This window comes from Lissotriton vulgaris, chromosome 3_1 (assembly GCF_964263255.1).
Source record: "Lissotriton vulgaris chromosome 3_1, aLisVul1.2, whole genome shotgun sequence".
In the NCBI taxonomy this organism is placed as follows: domain Eukaryota; kingdom Metazoa; phylum Chordata; class Amphibia; order Caudata; family Salamandridae; genus Lissotriton; species Lissotriton vulgaris.
Window position 1 is genome coordinate 2,133,527,319 of NC_141689.1, and position 22,236 is coordinate 2,133,549,554.

Sequence of the window (22,236 nt, forward strand, 5' to 3'; positions counted from 1 at the left end):
TTTGAAGGACGTGCTAGTAGTTTTACCCTCTATCTCTCTGTGTAATCACAACACATTATACTTGCAATGAATGGTATAACCGTTGGTACATTTCAAACTTAAACATAATGGTTGTTGCAATTTTTAATACCTAGCAATGAAAATAGCAATTAAACAATGAAAGGTGTAGGAGCATCATGGCAGAGACAGAGACTTTGAGAGCTTATGCACGCCTTACTCCATCTCAAGCAGACTAGCAGTTTCTTATACCATGTATTGCACATTATTTCCAAACGTCATAAAAGGTTGCCAGGCAGAAGGTTTGAGTTTTCAAATAGTTTGTGATTAGTGACTTACATTTAACATCTGTTCAATGTCTTGCTTTTCCAAATAGGAACGTGTAACAACTCGTCCATCAAAATCCACTTCTGCCTTGAATCGTACTTTGTTCAGTCCCAAGTCTGTAGCTTTCACATCATGAATAGCCCTAAAAGTGACAGGCGGACAATAAGAATTAGGTGTACAATATCTGTGGTATTAATAACTATATTGTTTCAAAGAACAAGTTACTTACCTTCGGTAACAATGTATTTGTAAGAAACATGTATTCATTATAGATTTCTTACCTTAGAATTACCCATAGGCATCAGACTGGATACGGAGACATTATTTCTTAACAGTACCCCGGCGCGTCGGTAGGTGCTGTCTTTCGACTCTGCATCGTAGTCGAGGTCGCCGGTATGATGTTGCGGTGTCTACTTAGAAGCCGCCCCTGCACGCTGATGTCAGTTCTGACGCGACTTTCAACGCCAGAAGCGCAGAGCCATGCAAGACACTGACCACTGGTGCACAAAACTAGGGCCCTGCAGGGGAGTCCCTATCCATAGAAGTCAGTTCGCAGAACGGGGAGGATGGGTGGGGAGGTAAGGAATCTATGACTAATATAAGTCTCTTACATATACATCGTTATTGAAGACTATTAGTTATATATTCCGTACCTTAGAATAGATACCCCAGCAATACCAACCCCAGAGGTTGGTCTGCAAACTAAGTTCACACCAGGAAGTCCTGGAGAACAGAAAGGCTGAAAAAGCCATCTCTCCGGACTTGGCTGTCCAGGCAGTAATGCCGAGTAAACATATGCAAGGATGCTCACGTGGCTGCCTGGCAGATGTCAAGTAAGGGAACTACACGACCCAAAGCAGTAGTGACAGCCGTTGCCCTGGTAGAGTGGGCACGTAGTCCTACTGGAGATTTCTTTTCAGCCAAAGAACAGCAGATCTCAATGCATAGGACAACCCATCGAGAGATAGTACGTTTGTGAACTGCCCAACCTTTCTTGACGCCCACATAACCCACAAAGAGTTGATTGTCCACCAGGAAATCTTTAGTGCGGCCAAGGCAGAAAGACAGCGCCCCTTTTGGGTCTAGACCGTGGTGTTTCTCCTCATCTATTTGGAAAGGGTGCGGAGGCGGGAAGAGGGTAGGCAATGTGATGGTCTGACCTATGTGGAAAGAGGTAACGACTGTGAGCAAAAAAGAGGGCCTAGTATGGAGGACTACTTTGTCCAGTTAAACAGCAAAAACAGGAGGTTTGGAAGATCAGGTCTGAAGCTCACTCACCCTGCGAGCAGAGGTGATGGCAAGCGATAAAGCAGTTTCCAAAGTAAGGAGATGTAGAGGACCATTATGTAGTTGCTCATAGTGAGCACACATAAGATAAGTGAGGACAAGATTCATGACCTACTGGGGTATTACGAAAGGGGTAGGAGGAAAAAGAGGAGTAATGCCCTTCAGATATCTTAACAATAGGGGACTTGAAAAGAGAAGGCTGATCAGGAAGGCGAAGAATGGCCGAAATGGGCGAAAGATAGCCTTTCAGAGTGCCCAGAGCAGGGACCTGCTGGGCCAAAAAAAGAATAAAGAGGAAAACCTCTGAAAGAGGGGCAGAAAGGGGATCAGCAGCTTTTGCTGTGCACCATGTCACAAGTGTTTGTTCCATCTACAGGCGTATAACGTTTTAGTGGAGGGATGCCTGGCTGGCAAGATGACATTACAGACTTCACGGGGAAGGTCAAAAGCGGTCAACTGTAGCTGCTCAATTTCAACACAAGGAGGTGGATGCTGGATAGGTTTGGGTGGAGGACCGTTCCCTGCTGCTGGACAGTCTGATCGGAAGATCGATGGCCATGCTCAAAAGCTCGGGGTACCAGACTCTTCATTCCCAGGCCACAAGAATTGCTTGAGTCCTGTCACGCTTGAACTTTTCATCACTCTGGGTAGAAGTGGTACAGGCGGAAAGGCGTACAGGAGGCAGCAGTTTCAATCGCAACGAAAAGTGTTGCCTTGGAAACTCCAACGAACAGAACTGCTGACATTGCGTGTTCTCTTCAGTGGCGAATAGATCTAACCAAGGCTCTCCTCATTGCTGAAAGAGACTTAGCGCCACCTCCGAGAGAAGACGCCATTCGTGATCCATCATGCACCAGCGGCTGAGTTTGTTTGCCCTGGTGTTCAGGAAACGTACCGGGTGTTGACCCACCAGGGAAATGCCCTGATGTTCCAGCCATGTCCAAATGCGAAGAGCCTCTTGACATAGGGCACACGACCTCACCCCGCCAGGTTTGTTGCAGTACCAAATGGCGGTGGTGTTGTCCGTGAACACATGCCCATCTCTTCCTTTGACAGAAGGAAGGAATGCCATCAGTGCAAGACGAATTGCTCAGAGCTCAAGAAGGTTGATGTGGAGCCCGCTGGACACCAGAGGCCTCTGATCTCTGCCCCCACCTGTTAGAAATGGGGATCTCTAGTGGCAGTGGTTGGCCACAGTCCAAGTAGGGACCCTTCTTCCTAAGTCAGATAAGGGGGCTACACCCTTTGATAACCCCTGCTCAACCCTGTGGTAACGTAGCACGAGCAGCTAGGCTAATCTCAGAGGCAGTGAGTAAAGCATTTATGATCATACACAGTAACACAGTGAAGGACACTACAAAGGGACACCACACAAGGACTCCACCACCCTGGACTTTCGTAAAGCCTTAAAGACTTTCCTTTTCTCTCAAGCTTTCTCTTCTTAAGCTGTCCCCCGCATCTTTCTTCAGGTCCACGTCCCCAGCGCCATGAAACCGCACGGTGACCGAGCGCTCTATAAATCTCTTAACTTCAGCTAGGCTAATCTCAGAGGCAGTGTGTAAAGCATTTATGATGATACACAGTAACACAGTGAAGGACACTACAAAGGGACACCACACAAGTAGTTATAAAAAACAAGTATCTTTATATATATATATAGACTTAGCACAAGACCAATAACGGTAAAAAGCCACAATACTGAAAAGGGGGGGGGGGGGGGGTACTCTTGAAAAGCTGGAAAAAGAGTTCAAGGTTTTCAAATAGGGGTTCAGTTCAAAGCAAAACAAGCAAAATGTCGCAAACGAGCTGTAACGATGATTTTCCCCACGCTAGGCCGGCGATGCGTTGAATCGTTGCCGCAAGGGAGGATGATGTGCCGGTCTGCGGGTGCGTGCGGGACAAAGCAACAGACTTCTTCACACTAGGCCAGCAATGCGTTGAATCCTTGCCACAAGGGTGGATGATGCGCTGATCCAGTTGCGTATGCGATCCTGTTCCGATGCAAGAAAATGGCGCCCTGCGATGGAGCGACGATCCGGGTGCAATGCGATGAAAATGGCAGACGTGCGGCGCCCGCTCTGCGATGTCGTGATGCGATGATCTGAGGTTAGCGAGCCTTCGACAAGCCCGCAAACGTGCGATGCAATGATCTCGGGGGTAATCAAACACTTTGTGGCCCGCAAGCGTGCGATGATCATTGGTTTGCGAGCGCTCGGTGGCAGCAGCACGATGATTTTTCTTACGCTCTTCAGCTGCTGCGGCTCGCAAACGGGCGTTAGTGACAATTTCTGCACTTTCCTCTCTGTAGTAAAACTAGAGGCCCTGGAACTCACAGGGACCTCACCACCAGATAAAAATCCTCGCTGGGAGGAATCAGGAGGCTGGTGGGGGACTCAGATGTGCCTGTGACTCCAGCAGAAGGCTAGCTCTCTTCTAGCCCTTGGGTGATTGCTTAGCAAACTAAAAGTCTCTCAAAAGTCCTTTTCCCTCTTCTTCCAAGTCCAAGGGGAATTACTGCAGGCCAATCCAAGAAACAGCATACAAGCACAAGGACAGTCCTCTCCTGCAGATTCCTTCAGTAACACAGACAGAGGTTCCTCTTAACATATAGGAGCAATACAAATTGTAGGGGTTTGGGCACAGATATTTATACCCCAAAAGTCTTTGTTCTCAAAAGTCACTAGTCACTGAACCCAGCCAAAACCAGTTCTGCTCAGGCCTGGAGCCCTTTGTTTACCAGGCTGCATCCTTCCTTTCAGAAAGAGGGGGTCTGCCATCAGACGAACAGTAGGAAGTGGGGCCAGCATTCACCTTGCCAGGCACAGCCCTATTGCGGTCAAGGAGCTACCCCTCCCCAGTACTCAATGCAGATCTCTCTATTCAACCCAGGTCTGACTCAGCCTGCCTTGCCCCTCTAAACCCAGACAGTCAATACACATAACAGCAGAGCACACTGGAAGGCTTAAACAAGAAAATACATACTTTCTAAAAGTGGTATTTTCAAACACAGAACGTTAAAACCAACTTCACTGAAAGATGTATTGCATCATTCTGAGTTCAGGCATACTAAACTCGAATTTCTACCATGTTCCCTGAGTCAGATAGGACAATAAGATGTAATAGCCAGTCTGCCCATTCTAGCCTATGGAGAACAGGTAGCCTTGCAGCAGTGAAAAACAAAATGGAGAGTGATTCAGTACCAGGACATGCTACACATATCAAGCCATGTCCTACCTTACACAAACAATGCACCTACCATAGGAGTGACTGACATGATGCTAAGGGAAGGTTCAGGGGCGGGGAAGTGTGGGCACTTCACAGCCAAGATGGTAGTTCTAGACTGCACGCAGACACTGCAGTGGCAGGTCTCAGGAAAACTTTACAAGCTGCTTATGTGGGTGGCGCAAACCAGCGCTACAGGCCCACCAGCAGCATTTGGGTTACTAGCCCTGGGCACACACGGGCCACACTACTAGGTTCTAACAGGTAAACCAAATAAGCCAATTAGAGATGTACAAATTCACAGTCATATTTACACAGGGAGAACATATGCACTATAGCACTGATCAGCAGTGGTAAAGTGCCCAGAGTCATAAAGCCAACAAAAATAGGTCAGGAAAAATCCAGGAAGAAGGCAAAAGGTTTAGGGATTACCCTGCAAAAAGGGCCATTTCCAACACCCCCATGTGGCCGTCCCAACTCAATAGCGACACATCCATCACTACTGTGAACTCTGGTAGGAGACGGGAGAGGGATCTGCCGTTGACCCAATCCTGGTTTGTGAGCCACCACTGCAACTGACTTGCCGTTTCCTGAAAAATCTGGATGACGTCGGAAAGATTGCCCTGATGCTGGGCCCACTGGAACTTCAGGTCCCACTGCAGAGCCCGCATATGCCATCTGGCATGATCAACCATCAGCCTCAGGGTTATTCTCACCAAAATCCGGGAAAGAGGCTGAAACATCGATATTATTGCCCAAATATACCAGACTCGCTGCTCTGGAGGATAAGCCAGAAACTACGCTGTATCCAGAACTGCTCCGATGAAACGGAGCTTCTGAGAGGGAATCAGGTGCGACTTTGGCAAGTTGATAGTGAACCCTAGCGAGTGCAGGAGGTCCACCATAGTCTGGAGGTGGGAGACAACAGCCTAGAGCGAGCCGGCCTTCAACAGACAGTTGTCAAGATAGGGGAAGATTAGAACCCGTGATCTGTGCAGATGAGCTGCGACCACCGCCATCACCTTCGTGATCAACCAAGGGGCGCTGGTAAGGCCAAAGGGGAGCAGGGTAAACTGAAAATGCTTGTGGTCTACCGTGAACTGTAGGTTAGGCAGGTGGGCAGGCAAGACAGGGATATGAAAATAAGCATCCTACAAGTCCAAAGCTACCATACAGTCTCCAGGGTTGAGGACGACAAGACCAGAGCCAAGGTTAACATTTTGAACTTCTCCTTCCAGAGGAAGCGGTTTACGTCCCTGAGGTCTTAGATAGGACGCAGGCCTTTATCCTTCTTGGGTACCAGGAAGTAGTGGGAGCAGCAATCATGACCTACTTCTGGCAGAGGGACTCGTTCGATAGCTCCCTTGGCCAAGAGAGAAGCAACTTCCTGGCAGAGAAGGGTCAATGATCCTCCTACATGTGATGGAGTGTTAGTGGCATGTAGGGTGGGGTAGTCTCGAAGGGGAGGGAGTAGCCCCTTCAGACTACCTGCAAAACCCACCTGTCTGACGTGATGTTGTGCCAGTGGGGGAGGTGATGGAGGATCCTACTGCCCACTGGCAACTGGCGGCCTGGCTGCTGCAAAGGGGGCATTGGTGGACTGGCTCGCCTGCTTGCCCCCAGACCCGCGCCGCTGGGTTCCACGGCCACAGCCACACATAGACTGGGTAGCTTGTGTGGCCCCGTGGCTCTGTTTGGAATGTGTTGGGGCACCCCTTCCGTAGCCGCGAAAGGCAGACTCCGTGGGCGAGAAATTGCTGCAAAGCTCAAGGATCTGGCGGTAGCCCTAGAGCCCTTGAAACGGTCGAGCGCTTTGTGAGCCTTGTCACCAAACAGGCGACGGCCATCAAAGGGCATGTCCAAAAGGGTGGATTGGACATCCCCAGAGAAGCCAGACATTCTCAGCCAGGTGTAGCGCCTCAGGGCTACCAACGTGGATACTGTTCTACCCAGCGAGTCGGCGGTATCCAGCCCACACCGAATGGTGAACTTTGCTGCGTCTCGACCCTCAGCAACAGCACGGGTGCCTCACCCAACCTAGAAGAATATCGGTCTCACATTATTTTGACAGGATGACCTACACGGCTTAACTCTTTGGTCTGTGTGGATCACTATTATATTGCATCTGTATCCTTTATCTCTTTCCACCATCCTCCTCCTTCACATTTGCAGCTTTTTTTAAATTCCCACTCCACCCATTCTCATGCCCCTATTCTGCCACCCCACATGCTACCTTTATCACCCCGTCACTCACCTGCGTTTATAGGCAGCTTTTAAACTCCCTCACCCAGAGCAAGATGGCGTCAGTGTAGGACGCGGACCGCGTGGCTCCTTCCAGAAAAAGGCCCCATGAAAGTCAATTAGGGCAAGAAAAGGAATCTTTTGTCCTGCAATGATATCCAGACCGTACCTGCTCTCGAGGATTGGACATATTGTACCAGGAACTGTTCTTCGCTCGAAGCTAAGATTGAGGACGTCGCTGATTGCTCTGTCTACAGTGTGTGCCTCCAGATGCTACTCGCACGGCTCTGACGCTCCCTTCTACAATGTTGCAGGGGAGGCGCCGGAAAACACAAAACAGTCAGGATGCAGGGCCAAGGAGTGAAGAAACCCGGCCCGAACGCGGAAATAATCAGGGGTGCTTCTTTCCTCCTCCTACCAGGATACCGGTAAGGGGGTGAGGGGGGTGGAGAAACAAAATTAAGAGGGGCTGTGGACGAAGCAGAGTTTAAAGCTGTTAGCACTGGTAGTGGCACCAAGACTCCATCAGGAAAGACTGGGATACCTGGTCAATCTTTAATCTCTACTCTGTTTTCAGGCAGTAGAAGAACAACAGCAGCGATTCCCAAGCTGAGTAAGGGGCAAGGGGGTGCCATAACAAGCGGACAGATCAAGGTAAGAGTGGAGGGGAAGCGGATGCTCCCCCCTCAGGAGACTTATTGGATTTGGGGAGTACATATTGTTCTTGCCCTGCGCAGATGGAGGCAGCGAACCCCAATGGTGGCGCTAAAATTAACTCTATTAATGGCGTTGAGGGTTCGATAGAGATAGGCGATTGAGGAGCCGCCTCCGGATCTCTAGTGACATTTGAGTTGCGGAGCTGTGGGGCCGCGGCCAAGATGGAGCCGGCGAGGAGACGCTCGTGTGAGGCTTCCCTGCTGCCACATCGCCACAGAACCAGTAACGCCTGGGAGCAGCCTCGTTGGGCCAAGCAGAGCAGCAAAGAGGGTGACACACCTAAAAACTAACCCGGATCGGGTCTGCACAGACTCTGCGGCCCTGACGACCAGATGACTGGGAGATTCGACGGCACCCCGAGGGTACATACGACCTGCAAGGGAATCGTGCCTCGCCACCACCGCAACCCCCGAGGCACATCATGGTATCCTGTAAATGGGACTGACTAAAGGGGGGGGGCAGCCATAATTGTACCGATGCAGTGGGGCAGACCATGGGCCGCAAATTAGCCAAACAAAAGCTACACTGGTCCTAACGGAAGCCCGATTGAACTGTTCTGACCCCCCACCCCCAACCCCCGGGGTAATACTTGATAGACCTGGGGGGGGGGCCCAAATTGATGCAGGGACATATTAAACGTTGCGGCTCGACCCTAAGATGGCGGCTGTTTGAGGGACTTTTGGCGAGCGTCTCATCCTTTGCCTAAGGAACCGTGCTGCAATACTTTGACATTTGATCACTCATTATTATTTTAGCGACCTCTGGGGGCACGGAGCATCCTTATGCACAACTGTTAATTTCCCCATGCATCCTTTCACTACATGTGGCCTGACCCCAAGATGGTGCCCAAGTCAAATTAGAACTTTAGAGCTTTTTGCATTGCTCTGGCACCCACTAAACTCTAAAGGCACCCAAGTCATTCTCCAGCCTTCAACAACAGTAACTAAGCACCAGGCGGCCAGCAATTGTCTAAGAATCTCATTCTCAAACGTTTTAGTTGCATAAAACTGTATGTTGGGTAGGGGAGGTCTGCCGTGGGGGAAGCAGCACGACTGACCGCCCCATCAGCTTCCAATGACCTGGATGATACTGGGGGCTATTAAGTGAAGCCTCCCACAAGGCAGTGTAGGCTGACGCAAGGGATCACTCCCGAGTTTCCTGACTGTACGATGGCGGCCTATCCTGAGGAAACGTGGTTATCTCTGGGACATGCCGGTGCCTACGGGGAGAAATTCGAACTACCGGAGTCCGAGGCGAGGGGCCGCGAGACCACTTCCTTAAAATGGTTGGACCGGAGTTCGCATGCTCTTAGTGACGAGTGAGCTTTGACCAGCTGAAGAGAGACTAGTGCCGGAGAGATGGAGGTTTGAGGCAGACAGTGCCTCCCAGTAAAACCAGGACTGGTGCGGCCGATGGATCTATGACGATGCCCCCTAGGTGAAAACCTTTTATGTTGTGCTGACCGCTGTGCCCGAGCAACATGGCTGATGCTCGGTGGAGCTGTTTAGTCAGCTATAAAGGAGATTGACTTTGGTTTTACCCCCTTGGCCGTCACCCCCAGCCGGACATTGGACATTGTTTTTCCTCGTCTCTCTGCTGTGTCTCCTTTCCCTCCTCTACCAATCCGTGACCCCCCCCTCCCCGGCCGAGATCATATGGCTGTCTCCTACCCCTTACAGCCCTGCCTGACTTTATCTGTTTATATTTGTTTCCCCTACACCCTTGTCTCATTCCTCCCCTCCACCCTCATGCTCCTGTTGGCTCGTATCTGTTTCTATTGTATGCTATTGTAACTGATATAACTGTATGCAATTTGTTCTCATGTAAAGCGCTCCAATACCTCTGGGTCTAGCCAGCGCTATACAAAACTCTTCTAATAAATAATAAATAAAATAGCCCCTACCATGGCTTTAGGTGAAACCACTAGTGGAGATGGCTCCAACAAGGCCCTAGTTAGAAATGGGGATCGCTAGTTGGCAGCGGCTTGCACCCAGGTCCAAATAGGGATCCTTCTTCCTAAGTCAGAGTAAGGGTGCTACACCCTTTGATAACCCCTGCTCAACCTTGTGGTAACGTAGCACGAGCAGACAGGTCTATCTCGGAGGCAGTGTGTGAAGCATTTATGACCATACACACCGACGCAGAAAAGACGCTACAAACTGACACCACAAGTAGGTAAAGAAAAATAGTCATCTTTTTAAAGACTGAACACGCGGCTGTTGGACAGGCCACATGACGGGCCGCTCTCCCCCGGCTCGACCAGGCCCGAGCCCAGTCACGCAAGCACCACACACCACCATTGCACGCCCTACGTCCCCTCAGGGACCCCTGCCCTCGAACATGATAACCTCGTGGGTCCGATCCACTGCCGGCCCATGCACCCAGCCCGGGCCGCCATCTTGGACGCCTCGCCACGAGGCCGCCTGGCCCCCGATCGACCTCAACCCTGGGCCTAGCCCAGCCTCAGACAATCCGGCACCACCCTCCACCCAGGAGGTGAGCGGGCTACTTGGCAAGTCAATGGGAGAGAGAGGTGCCGATGGCTCTCCCCCCGCCCAGTGCCGCTCGCCCATCGCCTCCCCGGGCGCTGGCTCCACCCCCCTGCTGGGTGTCTGGACTCCCTCATCCCGGACCTCCCGACCTCCAAGTGCGAGGGTCCGGACATCAAAGCACGCCAGCCCTATAACTGGGACAGCTCCAGAGCAGGAAGTCAGTTGTATCTTGGAGTCGAGAGACGTAAGAGGAACTCATCCTGGACGGACTACTGGCGCTGCCGTAGCTCTGTCCTGTGCACCATCGTCCTGCCTGTTGGCGCTGCCACAGCCGTCGTAACCTTCATTCTTCACCGTCGTCCGGATCTGCTGGCGAGGCCGCGGACCGTTGTAACCATCATCTTCATCGGGACCTGCTTGGCTTCTCCACGGCCCGTCGACCATCCTTCATCCATCTCGGGACCTGCTTGGCTCCTCCACGGCCCGATCAGCAACCACGCCGAGCTCGAGGATTGAGAGCTATTTAACTCATTGGTAACTAAGACTGTCCCGCTACCCTTTCTCCTCAACCAGAGATCAGAACCGAGGGGACCCCTGAGTCCAGACCTCCTTGTATCATAGCGACGTAACCTAAGAATTGCATATAAAGTCTCGTTAACCTTCAATCTTGTGTGGTGTCCGTCTGTGGGGGGGAAGTTACTTACCTGTACAGTCGTTGGAGACGGCTCTCCCTGGAGACCTCTCCCCGTAATCTCGGCCGACCCTCCCGGTCCGTCTAACATTGGTGGCCAGCGGCGCGATCCGAATCACCGCATAACGTACAGAGAGTAGCTCACCCCACAACGAACAACAATGTCGACTAAAGAGAGCGGATCAACTGAGAAGTTCCAAATGGAAAAACTAGAGGAATACAGCCATCGTGAACTAAAGCAGTTCTGCATCGAACTAGGTATCGCTACCACCGGACTAAGTACCAAGGACGATTTTAAGCATGCCCTAGAATCTTGGGCAGAGACCGGGGATGTCGAAACCCCTGAGCAAAGCACCGCGAAAAATACCAACACGGCCCCTGAGGGGCAAAGAACCAGTCTCTCGCAAGACGAGATCCAAGAAAGAGAAAAAGCCCGACTACACGAACTCGAAATGGCCCGACTCAAGATGGACATAGAACTCAAATTGGCCGAGCAAAAAATAAACTTAGAGCACCTTCGCCTCCGAGAAGAAAGAGAGGAGAAACAGAGGCAAAGGGAGCTCGAGGAAAAAAGACTAACGTACGAGCACGAACGGAACCTAGCCGAGATCAACCTGCGCAAACAAAATAAAGAGTTAGGGGTGCCCGACAGACCGTCCACCCCAGGGACCGCGGAGAAAAAAGTGCACATCCCCAAGGATGTGGTCCGAGAATATTTTCGAGAAGACGACATCCAGCAATGGTTTAAGGCCTATGAAATCGCGATGACTGCGCACCGGATCGATAGAACCGACTGGGGAGCCGGCCTATGGGGCAAATTCCTCAATGAGGGCCGCGATACTCTGTTACAGCTCCCAGACCACCAGATGACCTCCTACGACCATATGAAAGCGGCCCTCCTCACCCGCTATGGCCTCACGCCCGAGATGTACCGTCAGAGGTTCCGAGACTGCACACGCATTCCAGGTACAACTTGGGTGGACTATGTAACGTACTTTAGCCGAGCCTTCGAAGGCTGGATCAGAGGGAACAACGTCACGACCTACGAGCAGCTGTTCAATCTGATGGTATGGGAGCATCTGTCCAACAATTGCTTCATTGAACTACGCCAACACCTCCTCGACAGCAAGTTAACCGATCCCCGGCAGCTCGCAGCCGAAGCTGACCGGTGGGAGATCACCAGAGTGGGCCGGAATGGGTCCTACGAGCAGAACAGGAACAACAATGGTCACTACCGACCCAGAGGAGGAGGAGGGGGCCAAGGACGAGGAAGAGACAATACTCCGGCCGCCCCCGCTACCAGCACCACCCCCCCGGCCAACCGGGGCAGCACCCCGGCGCGACCGGGATACAGAGCCAATGTTACATGTCACCGATGCCAACGAGTCGGCCACTATGCAAACGACCCAAGCTGCCCGCAGTATCAGAGTCCAAGACCCCGCCAGGTGGCCGCCGCGGCACTAGGGGAAGAACAGATCTCCGAGGAACAAGAAACAGGCGAGCAAGAGTATCAAGAGTGGGAGCCAGCCGCCATGACTCTCGCGTGCTTAGGGGGAAGAGACATGGTCCCGCGGGTCCCCCTACCCGCTAACACCCAGAAGTACAGCCAATGGGTGAGCATCAATGGACAACGGGCCGAAGCCCTTCGAGACACCGGGGCCAGTGTGACAGCCGTCCGCTGTCATCTGGTGACCCCAGAACAATATCTACCGAACGTTCTCTGCCCTGTGCGATCAGCCGACAACTCGGAAAGTCTGTGTCGGATGGCCTGCGTCCCCTTTGAGTGGGGAGGGGTCTCCGGCATGTTGAAGGTAACGGTCCGAGACGACGCCCCCGTGGACTGCCTCCTCGGAAATGACCTGGAAAGCTCCCCGTGGGCAGCCGTGGAGCGAAAAGAACACTTGGGGATGTTGGGCGTCCCAGACTGGGCGTGCGTCACCACCCGGTCCATGGCCGCCCGTGCCAACCATCACCCGGAAGAACCAGAATGGCCGGCGCCACCGCCTCCGGTCGCCCCCGCCGAGACCCCCGACCATGGCATCCCCCTCGAACTTGCTCAACCTTCCGACCTCGCTAATCTTGATCAGTGGGCTCAAGAAGGGGGACCCACACAAGAACAATTTCGTCAGGAACAGAAGACCTGTCCCTCCCTTGAGGGACTCCGACAACAAGCGCTCGCCCAAAGCGCCGGGGATACCTCCGGAACTCATTGGGTCTACTGGGACAATGATCTATTGTACAGCGAGCAACGAATCGCCGAGCTGGGGGCCAACCGAGTACTAGTGGTGCCCCTCCGCTTTAGAGACTTCCTGCTAAACCTGGCCCACGATGCCCCCCTGGCAGGGCACCTGGGACAGGATAAAACCTACAGCCGCCTAGTGACCCACTTCTTCTGGCCCAAAATGAGAAACGATGTGCACCAGCATTGCCGATCTTGCCCCACGTGCCAAGCCAGTGGGAAGAGCGGCCGCAAATTAAAGGCTCCCCTGCAACCCTTTCCAGTAGTCACAACCCCATTTGAGAGGGTCGGGATAGACATTGTGGGACCCCTGGAACCGCGTACAAGACAAGGCCATCGCTTCATCCTGGTACTAGTGGACCACGCCACCCGCTACCCTGAGGCTATTCCTCTCCGGACCGTGACAGCCCCAGTGGTCGGCCGGGCCCTGATGGGGATCTTCTCCCGTGTGGGGTTCCCCCGAGAAGTCGTCAGTGACAGAGGCACGAACTTCATTTCTAAATATATGAAGTCCCTCTGGCAACAGTGTGGGGTCACCTACCGCTTCACGACCCCCTATCACCCCCAAGGAAACGGACTTGTTGAGCGGTTCAATCGCACGCTAAAAGGGATGATCGGGGGATTGGAAGAGCCCCTCCGTCGCCAGTGGGACGTGCTGCTGCCGTGCCTCCTCTTCGCCTACCGGGAGGTCCCACAGAAGTCCCTAGGCTTCAGCCCCTTCGAGCTGCTCTATGGGCACCCAGTACGGGGGCCACTCAGCCTGATCAAAGAAGGCTGGGAGATGCCTCCGGCCAAGAGTCCTCCAGATGTCTTCCGGTACCTCCTCACCCTCCGCAACCAGTCCCGGCGGTTCAGAGACCTAGCAAAAGCCAACCTAGAGGCCAGTCAAGAGGACATGAAGAAATGGTATGACCAGAACGCCTCATCCATTGAATTCGAGCCGGGGCAACAGGTCTGGGTAATGTCCCCCACCGAACCGTGCGCTCTCCAAGACAAATGGACGGGACCCTTCAAGGTAATCGAGCGCAAGGGTCCTGCCACCTATCTGATCGATATGGAGTCCGCCCGGAATCCGCTCCGAGTCCTCCACACCAACAGACTGAAACCCCACTTTGCACGAACAGAACTCAGCCTCTTGATGGCCACAGACAATGGGGTTGAAGACGACTCCGAGCCTCTCCCTGACCTCTTGCGGACCCAGGAGCAAGACGGCTCCGTGGATGGGGTCCGACTCTCGGAGACCCTCACCAGAGAACAACGGCAAGAGTGCCAAGCCCTCCTATCACGGTTCGCCAGTCTGTTCTCCCTCACCCCGGGTGTCACTTCCTGGTGTGTGCACGATGTGGACACCGGAGACAGCCCTCCTATCCGCCACCGGGCCTACCGCGTACCTGATCGGGTACGGGCCTGCATCCAGGCGGAAGTAGCTAAGATGCTCACGCTCGGGGTCATCGAGCCCTCAGACAGTCCATGGGCCAGCCCGGTCGTACTGGTCCCCAAAGCAGCCGCCCCCGGGACCACACCAGAACTCCGGTTCTGTGTCGACTACCGGGGTCTGAATGAAGTCACCAGAACGGACGCACACCCCATCCCCCGGGCAGATGAACTGGTCGACCGAATGGGCGCTGCCCGCTACCTCAGCATCTTCGACCTGACGGCAGGTTATTGGCAGATCGGCCTCACACCCCGAGCACAAGAACGCTCTGCCTTCTCCACCCCCGATGGCCACTATCACTTTACGGTCATGCCCTTCGGCATGAAGAACGCCCCAGCGACGTTCCAACGGCTCGTCAATCAGGTCCTGGCGGGGCTCGAAGAGTTCAGCGCCGCCTACCTGGACGACATCGCTGTGTACAGCCACCATTGGACCGAGCACCTCCACCACCTCCAAGCAGTGCTGCAAGCCCTTCAGCGAGCTGGCCTCACGATCAAGGCCAGCAAATGCCAAATTGGACAAGGGTCGGTGACCTACCTCGGACACCAGGTGGGAAGCGGCCTAGTGGCCCCCCTACAGCTGAAAATTGCCGCCATCCAGAACTGGCAACCCCCTATCACTCAAACTGAGGTGCGAGCCTTCCTGGGCCTCACGGGCTACTACCGAAGGTTCGTGAAAGATTATGGTACCATCGTGGGGCCTCTCACCGAACTCACGTCAAAAAATCAGCCCAAGAAGGTGAACTGGACCCCAGAGTGTCAAGCGGCATTCGAACAGTTAAAGGCCGCCATGTGTTCCGCTCCTGTGCTCCAGGCCCCAGACTACAGCCGGGAGTTCGTCGTCCAGACGGACGCCTCCGACCAGGGCATTGGGGCGGTCCTGTCCCAAGTGAACACCGAAGGCCTCGATCAACCGGTGGCCTTCATCAGCCGGAGACTCCTACCCCGGGAACAACGCTGGAGCACCATAGAGAGGGAAGCCTTCGCTGTGGTATGGGCCCTCAAGAAGCTCCGGCCCTACCTTTTTGGCACCCACTTTCGGGTGCAGACTGACCACCGACCCCTGCAGTGGTTGATGCATATGCGGGGGGAAAACCCAAAATTGCTACGCTGGTCCATCTCCTTACAAGGTATGGACTTCACAGTCGAACACCGGCCTGGGTCCGACCACGCCAACGCCGATGGCCTGTCCCGGTTTTTCCGCCTCGACGAAGAGAGTCCCCAAGAGGATGGGTAACTCTCCCCGCCTTCAGCTGGGGGGGACGCATGTTGGACAGGCCACATGACGGGCCGCTCTCCCCCGGCTCGACCAGGCCCGAGCCCAGTCACGCAAGCACCACACACCACCATTGCACGCCCTACGTCCCCTCAGGGACCCCTGCCCTCGAACATGATAACCTCGTGGGTCCGATCCACTGCCGGCCCATGCACCCAGCCCGGGCCGCCATCTTGGACGCCTCGCCACGAGGCCGCCTGGCCCCCGATCGACCTCAACCCTGGGCCTAGCCCAGCCTCAGACAATCCGGCACCACCCTCCACCCAGGAGGTGAGCGGGCTACTTGGCAAGTCAATGGGAGAGAGAGGTGCCGATGGCTCTCCCCCCGCCCAGTGCCGCTCGCCCATCGCCTCCCCGGGCGCTGGCTCCACCCCCCTGCTGGGTGTCTGGACTCCCTCATCCCGGACCTCCCGACCTCCAAGTGCGAGGGTCCGGACATCAAAGCACGCCAGCCCTATAACTGGGACAGCTCCAGAGCAGGAAGTCAGTTGTATCTTGGAGTCGAGAGACGTAAGAGGAACTCATCCTGGACGGACTACTGGCGCTGCCGTAGCTCTGTCCTGTGCACCATCGTCCTGCCTGTTGGCGCTGCCACAGCCGTCGTAACCTTCATTCTTCACCGTCGTCCGGATCTGCTGGCGAGGCCGCGGACCGTTGTAACCATCATCTTCATCGGGACCTGCTTGGCTTCTCCACGGCCCGTCGACCATCCTTCATCCATCTCGGGACCTGCTTGGCTCCTCCACGGCCCGATCAGCAACCACGCCGAGCTCGAGGATTGAGAGCTATTTAACTCATTGGTAACTAAGACTGTCCCGCTACCCTTTCTCCTCAACCAGAGATCAGAACCGAGGGGACCCCTGAGTCCAGACCTCCTTGTATCATAGCGACGTAACCTAAGAATTGCATATAAAGTCTCGTTAACCTTCAATCTTGTGTGGTGTCCGTCTGTGGGGGGGAAGTTACTTACCTGTACAGTCGTTGGAGACGGCTCTCCCTGGAGACCTCTCCCCGTAATCTCGGCCGACCCTCCCGGTCCGTCTAACAGCGGCTAAAAGCGCCCAAGGAGCCACAATGCATGCAATTACAGATTCACTTCAAAAGCAATAAAGGCACTCAAAAAGGGTGGGGAACGAACTTAGTTCGAGGCCGGGGTCCACACGACCCGGTGATGCACAATGTACCGGAGATTGAAAGGGGCATGGCACGCAGCCTCACAAGGAAGCTGCAGTGATGACAGGCGGACTCACAGCAGCCACAGCTCCCAGCTGTAGAGGTCCGCGACGTGCACTCACGATAATCCTGGGACGGGGCTTAAAGGCGGCACCGAGCAGCACACGCAGGTGATAACAAGATCCTCGAAGTGGTGACAAATGCGGGAACTCAGCGGCACAGCTACTCAGTTGCTACAGCTCACGATAGCGATGATTCTCATAGGACAGCAAATGCGGGCACTCAACGGCACAGCTCCTCAGATGCAGCGGCCCACAATAGCGATAGCGATGATTCTTGTAGGACGGCAAATGCGGGCTCTCCGCAGAAACAGTTCCTAAGCTGGGGCGGCCCGCGATAGCGATGATTTTCAGTCCGCGTTCCCAGCAGTAGAAACAGATGCTCTGGAAACTCAACAGAGGCCTCACCTGGAATCCGGACGGCTGATGGGTGAAATCTAATGTCCCCGAGACTTCAGCAGAAGGCAAGCTCAAATCAGGTCCTTAGGTAGTTGCTTCAGCAAGATGGATGAAAGTTTCAAAGACCTTTCCCTCTCGTTACACAGACAGAGGTTTGTCTTGCCATCCAGAAGTAACACACTGTGTAGGGGTTTTAGCACAGAACTTTATACCCCAAAAGGCTTTGTTCTCAAAAGTCACAAATCACTGAACCCAGTCAGAACCAGTTTTGTGTCGTCCTGGAGCACTTTGTTTACAAGGTTGCATTCCGCCTTTCAGGAAGAGGGGGTCTGCCATCATACGCTCAGTGGGAGGTGGAGCCATCATTTAACTTGCCAGGCACAGGCCTGCTCAGATCAAAGGGTCACTCCTCCCCATACTCCAACTGCAGATCTCTCTATTCAATCCAGGTCGGCCTGTCCCTCCAAAACCAGACAGCCAATACACATAACAGCAGAGCACACTGGTAGGCTTAGGCAAGAAAATACCCACTTTCTAAAAGTGGTATTTTTTTAGCCACAGAATATAAAAATAAGCTTGACTACCAGATGCACTTTATTATTGTGAGCTACGGGATACTTAATTTGGCTTTCCTATCATGTTCCTTGGGTCACTTAGGATTATAGAATGTAATACAGTCAATTTACAATAGGGAGCATTTGCGCTGTGGCACTGAATGGCAGTGGCACAGCGCCCCGAGCATCTAACACCAGCAAACACAGAGGAGACAAAAGCGAAAAATGGAAGTGAGACCCACACCAATGGTGCCAGTTCTAACAGCTCTCTATAATGAAGATCAGGATAGAGATGACAGAGAACAGGTGCAAGTACCAAGGGGCATAAAGAAGGGCGATGCTCGACCCAAACTGCAGTTATAGGTCAACAAAGGGCCTCTAACGGAAATGTGGCAGGACTTTCTCTGGAGAAGATGCAAAAGCGGGGAAAGGTGGCAAATGAGCTATCACCATGCATAGCGAAGTCTCCTGATGCTGGGAATAAGTTTTTTTTATTAACAGATAAGTCAGACATGTCGAATATTGGAGAGTCGTCATCCTCCCTAACCGATGATTCAGTCTCAGATGTGTCCTTTAGTGACATACCGGAATAATCTACCTTTGCAACACAGCGTAATTGGTCGGAGAGAAGAACTCGGGGAAAAAAAAGAAAGACAAGAAAGGGGGAGCAAGTGGAGAAACATTTAAAGGCATTAGTGAGGACAGACCCACGGGCAATCTTCACTAGGACTATTCCGCTTCGCAGCTGGCGTTCTCCGGGGCGAGCTAGTAAGATCTGCCAAAGAAACCACGTAGGGAACATCTGATACACAACCGCAAACCACCTCGTGTGAGGGATCTCTAGCAACAATTCTGCAAACCATAAGGCAAATTCAAGATGAAACCAGGAGCTCAAGTCGTCGAGCGAGGCTTGCTACCAAGAAGCTGCACGGGACTGTGAAGAAAATTAATAAAACCTGCTCTGACATTGCCGGCAGATTGACCATGGTGGAGGAACACACAGAGCTTTTGGATTCCGATGTCAAGACATTAAAATCACAAGAAGCTTCCTAGGCTGCAACAATGGTTGATGTCTTATGGAAATTGGAAGAGTATGAGAACAGGCAGAGATGCAATAATTTGACAGTCGTAGGGATACCTGAGGGGGTGGAGGGCTCTGATATACATGCTTATATCACCTCCCTCTTCAAAGGCACCTTCCTGGAGAAAACTAATTGGGATTGGAATACAGAGATTCAAAGTGCCCACAGGTTCCTCTTAATGATGAAAAAGTCTCGATCCAATGATGCTGAAATACCCAGGGCGATCCTGGTATATTTTGGAAACTTTCTGTTGCAGCAAGAAATTTATGACCAAGCCAGTCCCAACTCAAGAAAGATTTTCAGGGATGAGTCATTCTTTGTAAGACCTGACTTCGCCCATGCCACAGTAGAGAGGTGATGGCGGATGAGACAATTGTTCAATTCTTTCCATCAACAGGGAGCGGAAGTCTTTCTGCTACATACTGCCCATCTAAAAGTGACTTACAAAGGACAAACACAAAGCTTTACTTCGGATGTTAGTGCCCAGGAGTATCTGAAAGAGATAGGGGGAAAAAGTACTGATAAAATATAGCTCAGTAAGAGCACTTTGGGATTCCTGCTCCTTATCTCCCGGATATGGATGGCATAATTTTTTTTTGTCTAGGGATAATTTAGTTAGATAGTTAATTTAAGAGCTTTTTCTTCATGCTTATTTTCTGATTTTCTCTTCGTTTCCCTAAGGGGGGCAAGGTTAGGAGGGCAGAGGTTAGGAGCAACTAGAGATGCATTCTTGCGTAGGCGCCATCCTTCAGGCTCTTGGCCTGATAGCTTTGGTGGGGGGGGGGGGGGAGGAGGTTGGGTGGAGGAAGGGAGGGGTGCTACACGGGAGAACATTTGGGTATAAAAGAAATAATAAGAAAAGCACAGAAAGATGGGAATGGGAAGATTACTATTTTTTTGTTGGCTAGGGACAAAATACATAGAATGAGATATGCAAGAAGGGCCATAGGAAACTGGATTCAGAATAAACTAAGAATCGTTACAGTAAACATCTGCGGCCTTAATGATAAAAAGAAAAGAACCAGGGTAACCTTGGAATTGAGTTTTCGATGCAGATATACTTTGTCTCCAAGAGACCCACATTGAGGGAGCACAGCTATCTTTATTGGATACGCTAGGTTTTAAACTAATTGCGGGCATACAGCAAAGCACACGACCTTGTGGGGTGGCAGTTCTCGCCAAAAGAGATTTGGCTCTGTTTTTTTCACATATTAGTTAGGGGTGGGGGTGGATTTTGCGTAGTCGCGCTGCGCAAAGCTCTGCGAAACGGTAAAAAATCTCTGCAAGCATGCAAAAGTTCTGCAAACATGTGGAATTGCTTGTTTTGCCCATTCGCTATGCTTTTTTCCTGTTTGTGAACGCTGTTTGTGTGCTTGGGGAAAAATATCTCACGAACACACATTTTGAAAGCGCAAACAAGCAAAAAATTCAGCGAAGCAGCAGAATTTTTGTCAATTCAGCGTTCTCCGCAGAACGCGAAATTACCTAAATTCTGTGAGCAGAACGGAATTTACAGCCCAGGCCTAATATTAGTATGGATAGCCGGGGGAGATGGGTGATTTGGGAATTTCAGTCTTAAGTGCACCATTACACAGTGTTCTTTATATGGGCCAATTCTTGATGATGCTGTGCTTTACGACTGGTTAAACAATGAACTGGTGTCTTGGCCAGCTCCCATCATTTTTTGAGGAGATCTTCACATCAATCTGGCCAACAATTGGTCGTGCGAGGAACACTATAAATATTATGGTAGGAAACCTAGGGTATATTGTGCGCTTAAAAATATGTGTAAAGTCTTTACCCTGATGAATGTTTGGCAGTGTAGGAAGCCAACTGAACATGGTTTTACCTTTTCTTCATCACCCCATCAATCATATGCACGTCTCAATTTCTTTTTTGTTTCACATGCTATAGTTTAAGATTGCGATATAGAACTCTTCCCCTGGGTCATGTCTGACCACAATCCGTTAGCCTTGGTAGTTGAGGAAGGGTGTCCCGCAAAAGTGGTAGTCAATGGAGTTTTGAGCAGGCACTACTGGTAAATGATGATTATGTGGCTCTTATGAAAAGCTGGATACCGAGATTTCTTAGTGAAAATCTGGGTAGCACTTCCCTGGAAATAGTGCGGGATACATTAAAAGTGAGGATCAGGGGGGAAACTCTCCAATTCTCGCTAACTAGGGTAAGGAAAGAGAAACAAAAGCTGCGAGAATCATATGCCCTACTAGCCCTGGAAGAAAGAAAAAGAATAATGGATACCCTACAGGGTGGGGGATGGGGAATTGTCAGGAAGCATAGATTGAATTCATGTTGGCCAAAGCAACCGTAAATGATATTGCAATTAAAAAAACAGCAGCAAAATCTTTAGTTTGCTGTGAGCAAGCGTACAAATACGGTTAACAAATGGGATGCACGCTAGCTATAAGGACTCGGCAAAAGAATGGCCAGAATGAAGTTAGGGAAATGAGGGAGCCTGATCAGGTCATTGTTTTTGATCCTGCATTTAAAAGACTATCAGAGATTGTACATGGAGGCTTTGGTGGGGGATCTGAAGAATATTTCCAATTATTTAGATTCAAGAACAATCATGAAACTTGATGATGATGATGAGGCAGGGTTGGAAGGGATTCCCCCGTGGGAAGAGATCCTGACAGCTATCCTCTCATTGGCGACTGGGAAGCCCGCTGGGGAAGATGGGATTCCAACGGAATTCTATAAGACATTTGCATCATAGCTTAGGGATTGCCTTGTGGGTCTGCTCAAACATAAATTTGAAGGCAATGAACCTTCCCCTTCTTGATCCAAAGCAAAGATTGTAGCGTTCCCCGAAAAAAACAAATCTTTTAGAGAGATTGTTATTAATGGGGACGCTAACATTTATTGTAAAAAATTCTAGCCTCTCATTTGTGCCCTGTCATTAGCAAAGTAGTGAGTGGACTGCAACATGGATTTATACCCGGGAAAAGTACCAAAGGTCACATCAGGCGGGTAATATGGTTATTCGATGCTGCTCAGATAGCAGGAGCCCCTATTGCCTTAATTTTAT

General features: G+C 51.8%; 1 protein-coding gene across 2 annotated transcripts in view; it reads right to left on the minus strand.

Annotated features, from left to right (window-relative positions):
* SLC30A9 (solute carrier family 30 member 9) overlaps positions 1-22,236 on the minus strand; it is a 783,215-nt gene that overhangs the window by 151,997 nt on the left and 608,982 nt on the right. For both annotated transcript variants that reach the window (XM_086962700.1, XM_086962699.1), the window contains exon 16: positions 337-466. In XM_086962700.1, coding sequence (XP_086818826.1) covers positions 337-466 — 130 coding nt within the window. The remainder of the gene's footprint in view (positions 1-336; positions 467-22,236) is intronic.